We start from the raw sequence: 17,734 nt of genomic DNA on the forward strand, positions 1-17,734 counted from the left end.
TAGGGGAGACCGGGGCAACTTCGGCATGCGGGGCAAGTTTGTCAAGCGCTTTTTTTTAAAAACAAATTAAAAGGAGACTTTGGTTATAGGTTAGGCAGTTGAGTTTTATTGGTGGTTTGTTGAGTGTAGTGTTTTTATTGTTCTCCAACAAGCGTAGTTGAATTGTCAAGCAATACATCTGTGCTTAATAACTATAATAATTTAGCCAATCTTTTTTATTATTTTTTTTTAGATAAATGAAGTTATAATGTCTAGTTTCATATATTAATTTAAACGAAATTTTAAAAAATAAAATTTCAAAGCTAATTTATTAATATTTTATACGAATAAATTTAATAAAAAAGTAAACCTTTATTATATCGATAATTTATATACCATAATATTAACTTTAATTATTTCGAGCTGTATTAAGTACATTTATAAAGTACACTTAGTTCCTTATTGACATTATTCATTAAACAGCCAAAGGATATTTAGGAATTTAACAAATAATGTTTGAACAAAATGAATAAAATGTTATTACAATTTATAGTTTTTAATTAACATTTTAATCACAAATTATAAATTACAAGCCCTTTTCTTATGTAAAATCATAGTAATGTATTATTAGGTAAGCTAAGCATTTTCTGTAGACTACTTTCATTACTTAAATTTTCAAAAAGAATTTAAGAGGATTTACTAAAAAGCCATCTAATAATAAATCATGGACGTGATTTTCACTATGACAGTTACAAACAAGAACATTTCGCATCGTCTTCAAAGGAGAATTAAATTTCGTCTAACTTTTTCTATAAGAAAATTAAATTTTAATTGTATTTATAGTAATCATACCATAAAAATATTAAACATTAAAAAAATATATCTTTATTATAATTTCTTACGAAATGCATTGATTAAATTCTTCACCAGACACAAAAATATAGATAAGATTATGCATGAATCAAATAGAATTTAAAAGTACTCGTATTTATATCAATAATTAATTTCAAATTAATTTAAATGTTGAATGGGTTTTAAGAAAGTATGTATTAATTTCTAAATTTGTAAATCTAATAAAATATAATTTTAAAAAATTGCATATGTGTATGTGTATACAGAGTGGCCCAAAATTCAATTAACCATTATAAAATCTTATTTAAATATTTTACAACTTGTAAACTTTATAATTGATCATGTTTCCATCAGTTCCGTAGAATAAATTGATCGTTTTAAACTCAATTAAGATTCATATTCATAAACGTACCTCGAATACACAAAGCAAAATTCGTTTAAATGACTTTTGGGCCATCCTTTGCGTATATATGTTTGTATGTGTGTGTAATTTTAATAACTTACATTTTATTAAATTAATTATATAATATATATATATATATATATAGATCATTTGAATATGATTTTGATATGCTTTTCTAAAATACTGAAGAAGCAAAACAATGATTGATGAAAAATGAAAATTAATGCAATTATTCTCATCCTTTTTGAGTTATTGACACACTTACAATTTTTGGTGGCATACCAAAAAGCCATTGTTTCATCAAATATGTATAAGCAAAACACAAAATTCATAACCTGCATTTTTAATGATTTTTTTTTTTTTTGAAATTTTATAGCACATCTATGAGAAGTGTATGGCATATCACTGCTGTGGTATACCATACCAATGGCTGGAAACCATTACTGTAAAGATAGCAGCATCCTAATCCTAAATTCCAAGCTTGCAAGAATATTGCATTATGTATTATCATCTCGTGCATTTCTGGCTCCTTATTCTAATCTGTATTAAATGATAATCTCAGGTAGCCAATTATTTAACTTTACTACAATGGAACATTGTCCTGTTTTAGGACAGCTTTAGTGTCCTAATGAATATAAGCCACTGTTCAAACCAAGTTTGAGGTTTTATACTGTTTTTCACAGATAAACAATATTTAATTTTACATATTACATATGTTTACATATTGAAAAAGCATCTGAACATCATTAATGTAAAGGACTTGAAAAAAACTTGGACATCAGATAGACTGGAATACTAGAAACAAGAAATTAGGAGAATATAGTTAAATGCTTGCAGGACAGAAGAATGTTGAAGGTAGTTGATATAAAAAAGAATGTTAAAATTTAATACTTATAACTGATCTGGGTAGTAAAGTTAATACTGCACGTGTGTAGTTTGTTTTTATAAATTGGAATGCAAATATGTAGTTTTAAAAATTGCTTGATCCATCAAAAATGGTATAAAAACTTGATTCAGTTTGAACAGTGGCTTATATGCTTTAGGAAGCTGAAGTTGTCCTGAAACAGGATGAAAACATTCCTTCATAGCTGGTTACCTGAGATTAGCATTTAATACAGATTGCATTATGTTGTTAGGCTGTATCTTTTATTATGATGCCTTCTTACATTTAACTGATCTTTTAATTGTTTAAATCAGGGGTGTCCAAACTTTTTGCTGCAAGGGCCAAATTGGGATTTAAATACATTTGTGGCAGGCCATGTGAATATGTGAATTAAAAAATCTCATTATGACTAAGGCAGCATTGAATTTTATTTTTTACAGTTTATTACAAATACACCAATACTACACAAACATGGCTAAATTATACATAATTAGAAAATTATTTCATGCAACTTTTAATGGGAATAATAGAACTGTGTTTTTTATTAAAGAATTTCTTTAAAGTTGGGATTAAAATCTGAAACACCAATTATAAGCAGTGATTGCAAATGATCATCTGATAAATTTGCCCTGTACTTTGATTTCAGATACTTCATCCTGGAAAAAGTTTGTTCGCACATATAGTTAGTCCCAGACATACAAATAAATTTACAAGCAAATTGCTTTATATTTGGAAACTCTTTTGCATTCAAAAATTTGTAAAAATTGACTAAGTTTCCTTCCTTGTATTTATCCTTGATTTGTTCGTTAGCTTCAATAATTTCCATTTGAAACTGACTTGAAATGTCTGCAATGTTGCAGTTAAATTAATTTNCCTATACCCGGGGCAACTTCGTCAATTTCTCTCTTCTTGTAAAGTTGTAATTATTTTAATTATTTTTATTTCCAAACTGATTATAACCAGTTCTATAGTAAGCTAACATTCCAATAGACAATATGCAAAGGCTTTTTTTTCAGTTTACAGCAGTATTTATTACACAAAATTTAAGTAAAGCTTAACATGCCGATCTTGCCCCGGTCTCCCCTATATATACTTCAGAAAATAATTGAGTTGCTGAACTTGTTATAAATAAATAAATAAAAACACACGGTTCCTATAAATGTTAAATGTTAATGTGCAAAGCACACGATCATCAGCAATAGAAACTTTATCTTGATATAAAAGCATAATGCTAGAAGAATCGAACTGCTTGATCAGAGTGATAATTCTATATTTCGTTATTCACTAAAACTACATGAGTTATCCATTTAAAAATTTTAATAATTAATTTTTAGAATATTGATCTTTTAAGCATGAAAATCTTATTCCAATCACAAGCTGACTATTGACAGATTTGACAATTTGTCAATATTTCTTTTGTTTTTTTGTTTTTACAAAAGGCTAATTCAGAAATGTTTTTTCAAGTATTTTTTGTTTATTCTTTGCATTTCAAAAGAATGTGTAAATTCACAATAATAGTACTATACTTTAAAAAGCTTTTATAAGCAATATCTGCAAAGATTAAATACTATTATATATATAGGCTATATTCCAGTATATTAGCCTCATTTATTATTGTTTACATCTCATCATCCAAGACATTAAAATTTGGTCATTCAAATATAAATTATTTAGCCCACCAGTGGCAGTGAGGATAAAACCACCGAACACTTGTAGTTTGTCGTGGGTTCATGTCTCGTCAACGGGCTGGCCATGTGGAGTTTTCCGAGTTTTCTCCACGTTTGTAACACCTAAATAGGATCAGTTTCTCATAAAAATCCTCTCGGGTGACACCCCATTGGCAGATCGCCCAAGTGTTGCGTTGCGTTATTCCACCAATTCAATTCATTTATTGGCATGAAAAGATTTTTTGCTAGTTTATTGGAAATTTATACTTTCACACAGTTTATTTATATGACTTATACTGATTTAGATAAAACATTACGAAAATCATATTAACTAGATTCACATTTTTTACAAAATTTAGATTGGCTTAGTTTGCAATGTAACTTGTCAATTTATTTCTTAAAATTTAGTATTGGTCTTTATAATGTTTTTTAAAAATATATTAACTTTATTCATGCTTTTATTTTGTTATGTATAAAAGTCAGCTTCGAATTTGAAAAAACTGTATAGAACAAAATTTTCAGTTAGGCTAATTTTTTTTTTGACAAATATAAAAAACCAAAATTCAGACATAAGTGGTTACTGAACTCTGTTTATATTGATTCTCAGCATCGATACTGTTAGGGACAACAAACTGTATATAAACTGTTGTATAGCTCTGAAAAAGGTTACAGACTTTTCATATTTATAAAAATATCTAGCAACGAGATTTGCATAACTTTCCCTAAAACTTTTATACTGTATTATTAAACAATAAATAAAATTGCGTGTGGCGCCATCTGTTATCAAATTTTCTTATAAAAAATTTGTATTTTTTAATTACTATAAAATGGCAAAAAGTTTGATTTGGGATAGGGATGAGTTTCATGAAAAAAAGGGTGTAAATCTTTACTAAGTCCTCCCCTCTGGAGATACTTGACAGACTCTATCTCCCCACCCTCTCGACCTTCCACCACCAAAATTTAATAGCATCAATATCCCTCATATACAAGCCACAATGCCAAATTTCGTTTCTTAATCTTCATTTCATCCTGAGATATTATTAAGCGAAATATAGACAAACAGTTTTTTTTACCTTTTTTGATGGTGTTAAAATGTGGAGATTTGCAAAAAACTCGGAAAGTCAAATTTGATACAATACTTTCCCTTGTTATGTATATGTTACTGTGAAAGACCGAAATTAGAGAATGTCGATATTCTCCGGTAAATGTCGACACATACAAAATACGTCGGTGAAAGACCGAATATTTGGTTATATTATTATACATTCGAACAATCGCCGGTGTATGTCGACAAGCACAGATAAGCTTTGGTGGAGGTCGAAACGACACCCTAAAAGCCGATGTCGACAGAGAGGCGACAGTCTGTCTCCAAATCCTTTGTGGGTAGTCAGAGGTAAGACAAGATCGTACCTCTTTTCCCGGCAACGGTTTGGTGGAAATCGCCCACTTTGTCACTAAATGGTGTTTTTGTTCTTTTGATCCCGTGAGGTGGGGATCGGTTAGTCAGGTCGAGTAACGGAGGATGAGAGGGGGTCGTCGGTAAGACGTCGTCAATATCTGAATAAAAGACACCATTAACAGATCAATTCGTAATCACGTAATAACGTAATCAGTTCGTAATTTGTAAAGTAAAGTTACTTTTCATAGATGAGATTTCTTCTCAAGAAATATCGCTGAGAGAAGCAGTTACAGCTAATTCGAAAAGTGGAGGGTAAGGCTATACAGTAGACCCCACTATAACACTGTAGATAATTCCGTGTTATATGAATTCCATGTTGTACGAGTCACTTAGATTTTACAAATACGTGAGCCGTTCACAGCCCGACACACGTATTTGTAAAATCTAAGTGACTCGTACAACATGGAATTCATATAACACGGAATTATCTACAGTGTTATAGGGTGGTCGACTGTACACGCTGTTATTGCAAAAAGAGGTGTTCCACGAATAAATGCAGTTGTAAAAGCAAGGGACTCAAAGTGCCATAACAGTTTAAGTTATTGCAATAAATATGATTGTACAACATCAATTACATAATTTATTTGTAAGTTTATTATTGTATTATTTTCTTTAATGATTTAGAACGTACTGTTCATTTTAGGCTCAACAGTTTTTTTACATGTGCCGTTACTTAAGCTTTCTCCTATTTTGACATATTAAAAAGTTGCATTTTTGTCTTAACGTAATAAAAATATTTTTATTCAACATTCACCATCAGTGCATGCTGAACGTCGACATTTGCCGGTGTAAGTGAGAAATGATGATATTTAGCAAATATTTCGTACATACACGAAACGACTGTGTGAATGCTGACATTCACCGGAGAATGTTGACATTCGCCAGATATCGGTCATTCACAGTAACATATACATAACAGCTGGGAAAGTGAAAACTAAAATCCAAGCATAAATGGTTACTGAACTCTGTTTTTTTTTCCTGTAAAAAATATCGAGTTCAATAACCATTCAACTCGATTTTAGTTTTTAAAAAAATTTTTATAGCATAATATTCGGTATTAAGAATTGTAATATATTGGGCATCGACCAAAGTGCCAAAAAGAAGTCTTTTTTAGTGGTCACTTAATACTACCAATCAGTAGTTTCTTCATTTTCATCTTAATAAAAGCCCAGTATTTTCTTTTTTCTACCTCTTCTGCAAGTGGTTTTACATTATAAGAAGAAGTTTCAGTCCTATAATCTTTCTCTTATTTTATCTAAAATTTGCAAATTTGACAAATTTAGCTTAAATAGCAATAATAATATACTGTATATTATGTAATATATTATAATATATAACAATAACAGTATATATAATGTAATACACTTAAAGCGGCTGTCTTGGAGTTAAAAAATTAACAATGAAAAATAAAAATATACTAAACAATAACTATTAGATTTAACATAAATATTTGTAATGCTAAATCAAACAGCATATATTTCAAATTAAAAAGAAAAACGTAAAATACGCGAACTTTCTTAAAATTTTCGGCCAGCGATCCACTTCGTATTCTTACGAAATACTGTATTATAGAACCATTAATTTTTATGTGTTCAAATTTTAAATGAAATAGTATAATATATTGAAATCATGATATAGATAATAAAAGAATATTATGCTTATATATTCAAAATAATAACTTAAGCTATCTAAAACAATTTTTTAAGTATGTTTAAATAATTAGTTTAGCCTAGATTTTAATTAATATTATTTTTTCTTTACTTTCTTTACGAGACGGGACATATTGAAAGATTTTTAAGCCAATTCCTAGAGGGGGCGTTTGCGACGAGTTTCGTAAGCACGTGTAACGTTAATTGATAAGTAACGAAGTGGAAGGGAGAATGTTAAGTCAAATGAGTATAGGTTTTGCGTGTCGAAGGATAAGTAGGTTATGTCTATTACTGATAAATTTTGTAAAATTACACAACTGAATTAAATGAAAATTATACCGTATTTATCGAAGCTCGAGGAATTTTGTAAAATTTGTAGATTAAAATCGTGTCGTGAGAATTGCGTAAATCGTACGAACCACATGTGAAAAATCATTAAATGATTATTTCTGTATATCCTAAACATTTTTTTATTATTTAATAATTTGATTAATAAAATTTTTAAAAAAATAAATTCATAGTATACATTGTTAGATGTGAGAAATTCAGTAAATATTTAAACATTAATTAATCCAGTGGCACTTTATCCTAAGGGCAATTGACTGGAGCATCATCAAACCAATCTTTAATAATAATATATTCCCTGAAAACTGATGCATTATAACTTTGTGCCTATGTGTGGCAAATTCAAATTAGGAAGCCCATTTTATTATGTTGACTTTGGACATTTTTCTTTTGGAAAATATTTTCTTATAAAAGATTAGTTTGGAGACCCCAGGTAATTGCTTGTTTTGTCCACAGGATGCTATGCCACAGTCCAAAGAAAAATGTTAAGTTGGCACTGTATGTGGGACTGCCTAATTCATATTTGCCTGGCCCTGTGAAACTATAATGTGCTGCTGAATTTTTCAATTAAATGTTTAAAAAATCATTATTAAAATAACCCTTAATAAAACTTCAATAAAATAAAGTGAAATTATGCAAACAAAACATTTTATCTATTGGGTTAAGAAAATACATTCATATTGCAGTGAAAGAAATATAGAAACAGGAACAGATTTAAAGATATTCTACAATGAAATCAGTATCAAATTTCCTGCAGATAAAAGATGGAAATGCTGAATGTATATGATAAGAGTTGATTATCAAGAAAATAAAACAAGTCGACTGAATCCTGCTTTTGAGAGGGAAATCTATGTCAAGAATATTGTAAATCCAAAATAGTAAAAAGAATCCTTACTTATTTCTATAAATACTGAATTTAGTTTTCAAAAATTCAAAAATTTTTATTTTAGTTTTGTATTGTGAAAATTTTAAAATCCTAAACAAGTAAATTCCAGTCTTTTTATGCTATTTTTGATGATACAGTTTTCTTCCAGCTGCTGTTCTATTAAAATTCATTTTCAGATTATTTTTGCATTACTAGATTTATAACTGTCATGGAATAAAGTTTTATTGAATTAATTAAATTATCTACAAACATGAGGCAGATAATAGTAAGGGCTTATCACACCAATGATAATGGGCACAAATGCTCAGAAATCAAAGTAAAAACATTTAAAAACAAAAAAAGGGGTGTACAATAAAAATGACTACATAAGTAAGGAAACAAAGATTGGGTTTTTCATTTCCATACTTATGTAGTCATTTTTATTGTACACCCCTTTTTTTGTTTTTAAATGTTTTTACTTTGATTTCTGAGCATTTGTGCCCATTATCATTGGTGTGATAAGCCCTTACTATTATCTGCCTCATGTTTGTAGATAATTTAATTAATATAATTATACGAAGGGCTAAATGCAACTTTTGTAAAAATTTTCATTAGTTTTCATTTATTTTTTGAATTCTGTTTCACTTTTCTCAATAATCATCTCTCATAACATATTTTGCAAATACTGTATTTCTATCTTTAATTAGTTGGAAAGCTGCTTTTTACTTTGATTTCTGAGCATTTGTGCCCATTATCATTGGTGTGATANCAAAGTTCTGTGTGAAGTTAGTGTGTTGACCATCTTGTCTCTCATCAAGTTATCATACAACAATTGGTACAATTATGAGTTTTAAATTCTGTTTATGAACTCAATTGTTCAAAAACTGAGGTGTTTGAAAACTGATGTTTGACTAAGCCTAAAATGAAAATGTTAAGATGTATATATATTTTTTGAAAATAAAACAACTTCTATATTTAATTAGTTTTTATTACAAATTATTTTCTTTAAATTACAACACTGATTATACATTATTTCAGAGCGTTTAGATAAATGAAAATGATTTTTAACAAATTTTTTACAAATTTGTCATTATAAAAGTTGTTGGATACACTTATTTCTATTAAGCATTGATTTCTATTAATTTTATACAGAAAAACAAAAGTAACCAGTAAGTTAACAAATATGAATTTTGATGAACAATATTATTCCAACAATTTTTTGAATTTTGTTTTATAAATCTTATAATTTTTGTTTTCATCAGTTTTAATTTATAGCTATTGTAGTGAAAGTAAGAATTTTTATCTTTTGTAAAGAATATTGATACTCATTGACTTCCTCACTTATTTTTTCATGCAAAATGTAAAATAATCTTAAGTATACAATTCTGACATTTCATAAAAATATTACTATTTATTATGCTAATAGTTTAAATGTAATTTCCTGACAAAACTTATATTTTCCTGTTATATAGAAATTTTGAATTAAAATTATTGACTTACAATTTAGAAAATTTTAAAAATTTTGTTGTNAGATACATAAAGATTTTAATTATAAAATATAATAGATGGCACCACACAGTTTTAAATGTTGCAGGGAAAGTTAAGCAACTTGTTGCTGGATTTTTGAATTCTATAAACCAAAAAGAGAAAATTTACTTAGTAACTGGTACTGGTGTTATTACTAGAAAAAAAGTTTTAATTGAAAAGCAAGGATTTTCAGAATTTTTTAAACAAATATTCTGTTGTAATGTATAATATTTTAATTTAGTATTGGAATTAGTATATGCATATCTATGTTTGAATTTGTAACGTAATACATTTATAATAAGTATACATGATGTACTATGCATTATGTTATAACAACTATTAGTAGATAGTAGTAGTTATAGTAGTAATACTATGTAATAACTATGTAATAGTAGCAATTGCTTTCATTCATAAATTTTATTAATTTGACTTTTGCAATGATAGCACTAAAAGATAAACATTTTATAGTTAAAAGTGTGATCTAGTAATTGAATAACTAGTTTTCATGTTATTTGAAGATATTTCTTAAAATTTTAAAAATAAATTTGTACTAATTAGAAAATCTGAATAATATCGTTTGCTGAAATCTAGTTATATTAAATCAAATATGATTAGATTTCTGAGAATCAGCAAAATTACTGTTATTTTTCTAGTTCCTTGTAAAGAAATTTGTAATTTATCATTGGTTTGTATAACATATATCTAATTTTTGAATAAAAATGTAATATTTTCAATAATGATATATATTGAAAATGTTCTAATTACAATGATTGATATTTAGTACTTTTGAAAGAATATTGAACTCTTCTCTTATGATGCTTAATTAGTCTCGTAAATTTATAATGTAATTTTTCTGTTTAAACACACAGTAGACCTACATACATATTTGTATAGGATATTTAATTTTTTGCTATCTTCTTATACTTTTTATGTTATTTTTCCATTTGATATTTTCTAATTTGTTTTGAGATGATTAAATTTTATAAATGTTTTTTCAAAAGAAATATCAACTAACAGTAAATTTGTTTCTGTTGTTTAGAATATCTCAGCTTACTAAACAAAAATATTTGGAAGTCTTTGATTCGATCTCAATCAAATCTTACTTTAAAAATAAAAGAAAATGGAGTTAAAACCATAATACTTAATAATCCTAAGAAAAGGTAATTATGTTCAAAATATTATTTCATTTTATATATATATATTGTTTTTAAACATCTGAAAAAAGGAAAATTATTTATTTGTTATTTTTGAAAATACAGTAGAGCGTCGTTTATCTGAAGGTCGGTTATCTGAAGGAATTTCAGTCGACAAATTTAAATTTTCGCCAGTGCTGTGACGCTGTAATCTTTGGCTATGTCTTCGGCTACTCAAATATTTTACGTTTTTGATACTAAATTAACTTCTGAAGTATAATTTTTTCTTGTTTTTATATTTTTCAATATATTTATTTTGTTTGTACAAAATAAAAAAATAATTTAATGATACAATAGTCTTCATTAGGCTTAACATCGACGAAAATTCAACGCGAAGCGACACGCAACGAAGAAAAATTTCAACACGGGATAAATTAATACATTTTTTGTACATAATTGGTTATCCGAAAAATAAGTTATCTGAACAACCCCAGTTCCCAATTGATTCGGATAAACGATGCTGTACTGTAATAAAAATACAATACATGAAATTTCTTTGTTAAATTTTCAAAAAAATCTTATTAAAACAAATAATTATTTTAGGAAATCAACCTATATACAATTTTTATTTATGAACTTAAACATTAAACTCATTTCAGTAAAGTTAAATTGTAATTATAAATGAAATGAATTTAATTAAATATTTTATCTTGTTAAAAAAATTTAAATTTATTTTTTACATTTCAGTAATTTTAATTAATCAGTGTACATAATTTTAAGATACACATTAACATTAAGTGATAAGTTATTTTAAAAAAAAGCATTAAACAAGGAAAAAAGCAAAAAGTTTCACTTTTTATTGATATCTATTTTTATCATAATCAAATAAATAGGTTTTTAATTGGATGAGATATCCATGTATGATTAACATAAATTTTTCCATTGAATGTAAATGACAGTTCATCATTTGTTCATTGATTAGTTTTGTCACCATTAGATTTATACTGGTAGATATTTATAAATTAATAGAAATTAAATTTAATCTTTGTTAAGAATTTGAGACAGTTCTAAGTTTGGCGAGCACATCTTTATGTCAATACTTTTCCTTGTAGTTAAGAAAGGCTTTCTGTGATCTGCTTCTGCATTCCTTTCCCTTATTTCAGAACACATCATCATTACTTCTTTCACTACCTTCCAGTGGGGTCCTGCAGCCTCTTCTATCTTGGCCAAGCCACATGGTCACTTTAGTCCATAAAATCATTAGGAAAATCTATTGCCAGACAGTATAAATCATTAATATGATTCCATATTAGCCTGTGTTTCTGATGTGTATATGCAAGGGGGATGCTACAGAATAATAACTTTAACACTAAACTGTATAGTTATTCTTAACTAACAGCAAGTTTGCCATGATATTTGCAATCAGTTATTTTTATCCTCATTACCCATTGCATATGTGAAGTTTAATTTGATTTCAATGTCTGCTTCTTGATACTCATTTTTCTCAAAGAGTATATTAAGTTATGTAAAGAACTGCCATTTACATTTAATGATATAACATATGAAATATCCAGAATATTATAGAATGCATTTTATAAACTATTAACTGTAATAAAAAAGAAAGAAATATTTTAAAATATGAGGCTATGAATTTTTTGAAAGAAAACAAAAATATATCTTTTTATTTTAGGAATGCACTATCTTTGGCTATGTTAAATAATTTGAAATCTGATTTATTAGAAGATATTGACAATAAAGATATTTGATGTATTTTGCTTAAGCAATCTGGACCAGTTTTCAGTGCGGGACATGATTTAAATGAATTGAGAGCCAATACTGGAAAGGATTATCATGAAGAAATATTTCGTTGATGTACAGAAGTAATGACTGCCATTAGAACAGTTCCAGTTCCTGTTATTGCTCAGATACAAGGTTTAGCTACTGTTGCTGGATGTCAGTTGGCTGCAACATGTGATATTGTTATTGCATCAGAGAATTCAAAATTTTCTACACCAGGAGCTTCTGTTGGCCTTTTCTGTTCAACTCCAGGTATTGTAGTGGCTCTTGCAGTACCAAGAAAAATGTCATCTTACATGTTATTTACTGGTCTTGCAATAAATGGCACTGATGCTTTGAAATGTGGTAAGCANAAGTGAAAAATAGAAAAATAGGCTACAATGTGCCAGTTTTTATTAATCAATGACAAATGAACAAAAATAACATTTCATTTTTATCACATAAAACAATTTTTCTATTTTTCTCTTATTTCTTATGAAATAAGAGAATGAAATCTTGAAATCTGAAATAAGATATGAAATCTTACTTCTTATTTCTTATTTCTTTGAAAATCTTAAATCATTTCTATTATCATCATCTTTGATCCAAATTTTTTTCTTCTAATTAGTATTCTAAAGATGTTCATGATCTTCTCTCAATAAAATCTGTTATAAACAATTGTTTTTATTTCTGTTTAATTTTTATAATTTTCTTGATAATAAATTAAATGCATAATGCATACAGTATGAAGTCACAATTTAGTGCAAAATGGAAAATCCCTTTTCTTTGTGTAAAGTAACAATGGTGCTATTGCAAATTATAATAGTATAGATGTAAATGTTAATTTTATAATGAAAATACAAAGGAATATTTTAAGTACCATGTTAAACTGAAACTCTATCATATAATGAATTTTTGTTGCATTTTTTTATGTTAAACTATATACTTGTAATTTTGTGATAGTAAGTAAGTACAACTTATTTGTACAGTAGTACCTCAGGATACGAACGCTTTAGCATACGAAATTTTCAGGATACGACATGAAATTCAAACATATTTTTGCTCCATGGTATTAACAAAAACTCACCATATGATGATACATTAGTTTGCAGTGCCACCGCCATGATCGGTCTCAGTCCATGTGTTTGCTTTGTCATGGAAGGATCTCACTTGATAAAGGAAATCTTGAGGTATTATCAGAAAGTGACTGATTTTATTGAAAAGAAACATATCGAAAAATTTCACACTGGCCATATTGCTGCTCAGTTTAATGACATTTGCCTAAGTCATTTTAGAAACATTTTAAAAAGTAGGCAAAGCCAAACCTGTTTGGATAGATATTTTTCCAAGTGACTTCTATCTAGTGAAAGTGCTGGTGGAAGTGAAGGGAAGAAAGCAAAAAGCAGTGAATAAAAAATTTTAAAAAATATATGAAACAGAAAAGATAAAAAAAAAATTAGTGTTAAGTTATTGTTACATTATGTTATGTAAGTTAAGTTTTAGTATCATTTCCCTTTTCCCTCTCCTCTGCCACCAGTTTACACCTCCACCATTGTCTATCCTCAAAGGTAAAGTGCAAATAAAACTACATTTTTTTAATCAATTATTATTCTATTATGGGTTATTTATACATTTACAACTACAAAATGCATTTTTCAGTGTTTTCCTTACTAAAGTTATTTTTTTTCAGGGTACTGCTTAGCTTTAATTTGAGTGTGATTTTTGTGTTGGAACGGATTATTTGGTTTTACATGTAATCATATGGGGAAAAAATAATTCACCTTATGACATTTTCATGATACGATCTCAGTTTAGGAACGGATTAATTTCGTATCCTGAGGTACTACTGTATTAGGATTTAACCTGCTACAAGGATTTTTTGATAGTTATGATCCAGTGTCTTGGCTGCTTTTAAATTTAAACATTTTTTTACATTTGGACAAGTTTTATCAAAAACACTATTATTTATTAATTTAAAAAAAGACTTATCAAAATCATTTGTCAGTTCTTTTTTTATTATTAGCCGTGCATCTTGATTAAATGCTAGTACTCTCTGAATTTTGGTACTATTAAACATTCTAGAAAAAACTTTAAATTTCTGTAGTGTATTACATAGTTTTGTTTCTCAAAAAGTGTAGGAATTAATTTATTATATTTTAACTTTAATTTAGTAATACTGATTTTTGATACTTTGATGATAAATCATGGAATACTAATATATTTGGTAGCTAATGGTAAATCATTTTGTCTATCATGGACAATTTTCAGGATATTGAAGATCTACTTTTAAAATATAACCAATATTATTCTTATCAGATGTATTTGGGATATCTAATACATTTATTTCATTGTTGGACAACTATCTAAAATGATTTATCAGTGAATAAGAACTCATTACAAATCCATATAGTTTGCATCTATGGAAAGAATATAATTATGGAATTGGGATATTTTTTTCATAACTTTCTGGAATTAAAGGATTATTTGCCTTTGCAAATCTTTCTCCTGATAAACTTATTCCTCTGAATTCCACTTTCAATAAATAAATACATATTAATATCATCAAACAATTCTAATTGAATTTTTTGTTATTTTTAATCTGTAGTTTCAGGTTAAATATGGAATGGATATAAAATATAAAGTCTAAAATATTATAATTTAGATCCACTATATTTTAGAAAATTTTCTAAAATTTTGAAATATATTATGTAATAATAATAATAATGTGTGTACAGATTGATATAATTTAAAATAATCTTTAAAAATTTTACAATGAAATTATTTCCAAACTAATTTAACATGATTGTAATCATCGTTTGTAATGTTTTCTCATGATAATTCATTATAAAAACATTTTTTCGATGGTAAACATGTTTTATTTAAAATAAGAATAAGGTAAAATTCCATTACTTTTGAATAATTCTTTATTTTCGTTATTGTGGAAACATAGGTTAAAAGTGGGAAAATTGAAATTTGCATTCTTTAAATTTTCATTTAAAATTGATAGGGAAAAATTTAAAAAATGATACATCTCAATAAATTTAAAATAATCTAAATTCAAATTATTAAATTTTTCTGAATTTATAGAAATAATTCAAATTTTTGAAAATAGTTTAGTAAGTATATTTTTGAAAATCAAATGAATAATTGAATAACATATAGGTTTATCGATTTCAATAGTTTTAGTAAAACTTGATTTACTATGTTTGAAGAAACTTTTTGTAAAATTGATTCAAAATTTGCATGTATACAGACAGGATAAAATAATGATTTTTCATCAGAATGAAATTTAGTAATAGCTTTTTTCCACTTGGAGTAGAAACTTTTTGATATTTATAATTAGAGCAAACTATACATGTTCTTTCAACATCTGCACTCTTCGAAACCATTGAAACATCTTGCACAAAATTCTTGTATTTTGACATTAATTGGTTAAAGATTTCTAATTAAAAAATAATATAATTTATATAGTAATGAATTAATTTCCTTTTTTAATTGTAAAATATATATTTATGTACTTTATATTTTTAAATTAATAATTAATGTAAATTTAATATTTAGCAACTAAAGGAATTTTTATCAACTTTGGATATTTTAGATTGAAGAACATATAATAGAATTTTATGTAGGAATTTAAGGTATGTGAGCATGACAAATCAGGATTATTTTGGTATTATAAATTTTTTAATCCTGATATAAGATTTATTCATTTATCTAATGTAAACAAAAAAAATGTTAAATATTGTAATAAATTACACTGCCTATATTTGATCTACAAAAAAAAATATATGTTATATATTTTAAAAGAACTACATTTAAAATATAAATATTTGTTTTTTAAGAGGGGAAATATCAAGAAAACATTAGTAGATTTAACTGGTGAAATATATAACATAAACATTCTGTATTTCAATGCAAAAGAGTGGGGGTACCAAAATCATCAGAGATTGGATACACATGCTTAACCATGAATTTTTTATTGTGCAATGTCCCTTGTGTGATACATTTTCCTATTTAGAAACAGGTAACTACAATTTATTATCATCATTATTATTAAATATTTATTATATTATTATTAAATTAATTTTTAATTTTGTATAGACAAATAAAATGGTTTCCAAAAATTTATTAAAAAGTAGTAATATTCTTTTTATGATTTTATATTTATAATTTTCCAGATTTAATGATGATATATTTTATTTTTAGGAAAGCCTAAAATGAAAATGTTAAGATGTATATATATTTTTTGAAAATAAAACAACAACTATATTTAATTAGTTTTTATTACAAATTATTTTCTTTAAATTACAACACTGATTATACATTATTTCAGAGGGTTTAGATAAATGAAAATGATTTTTAACAAATTTTTTACAAATTTGTCATTATAAAAGTTGTTGGATACACTTAATTCTATTAAGCATTGATTTCTATTAATTTTATACAGAAAAACAAAAGTAACCAGTAAGTTAACAAATATGAATTTTGATGAACAATATTATTCCAACAATTTTTTGAATTTTGTTTTATAAATCTTATAATTTTTGTTTTCATCAGTTTTAATTTATAGCTATTGTAGTGAAAGTAAGAATTTTTATCTTTTGTAAAGAATATTGATACTCATTGACTTCCTCACTTATTTTTTCATGCAAAATGTAAAATAATCTTAAGTATACAATTCTGACATTTCATAAAAATATTACTATTTATTATGCTAATAGTTTAAATGTAATTTCCTGACAAAACTTATATTTTCCTGTTATATAGAAATTTTGAATTAAAATTATTGACTTACAATTTAGAAAATTTTAAAAATTTTGTTGTTATTTTTATAAAATGTTTTGATAAAATTTTTCAATGTCTTTGTGTCAATGTCAATGTATCAAATGACAATGTCTTTGTATGTTTTCAAATGTTCTATTTTATTTTATATAGTTTATAAACATTTATTACATTTATATATAGTTTTACATTTTATAAGTTTACTAGCTTGCCCGTCGCGCATTGCTGCGATCTCAGAAGAAAGGAAATTCAAGAAAACTCGTTATGATAAAATTCAATTTACATTTTATCATTTTTATTGAAACTTATTATTATTATTCATTTTCATCGGGAAAACATTTCAAAGTGTCGTTTCAATTCTATTTATTTATTGGAGTGTTTGTGGATACACGATATTTTTTGTTTTTCCGTCTG

General features: G+C 26.4%; 1 protein-coding gene and 1 pseudogene across 1 annotated transcript in view; both read left to right on the top strand.

Annotated features, from left to right (window-relative positions):
* Positions 1 to 7,066: 7,066 nt before the first annotated feature.
* LOC111641598 lies at positions 7,067 to 12,918 on the top strand (annotated as a pseudogene).
* Positions 12,919 to 13,677: 759 nt separating this feature from the next.
* The window catches only part of LOC111641599 (enoyl-CoA hydratase domain-containing protein 3, mitochondrial-like), a 10,098-nt gene continuing 6,041 nt past the window's right edge, over positions 13,678 to 17,734 (top strand). Inside the window, exon 1 of the mRNA XM_023387784.1 lies at positions 13,678 to 13,728. Within this exon, the coding sequence (XP_023243552.1) occupies positions 13,678 to 13,728 (51 nt within the window). The remainder of the gene's footprint in view (positions 13,729 to 17,734) is intronic.

This window comes from Centruroides sculpturatus, unplaced genomic scaffold, assembly GCF_000671375.1.
Source record: "Centruroides sculpturatus isolate CEXI.00-Female unplaced genomic scaffold, Cexi_2.0 scaffold1555, whole genome shotgun sequence".
In the NCBI taxonomy this organism is placed as follows: domain Eukaryota; kingdom Metazoa; phylum Arthropoda; class Arachnida; order Scorpiones; family Buthidae; genus Centruroides; species Centruroides sculpturatus.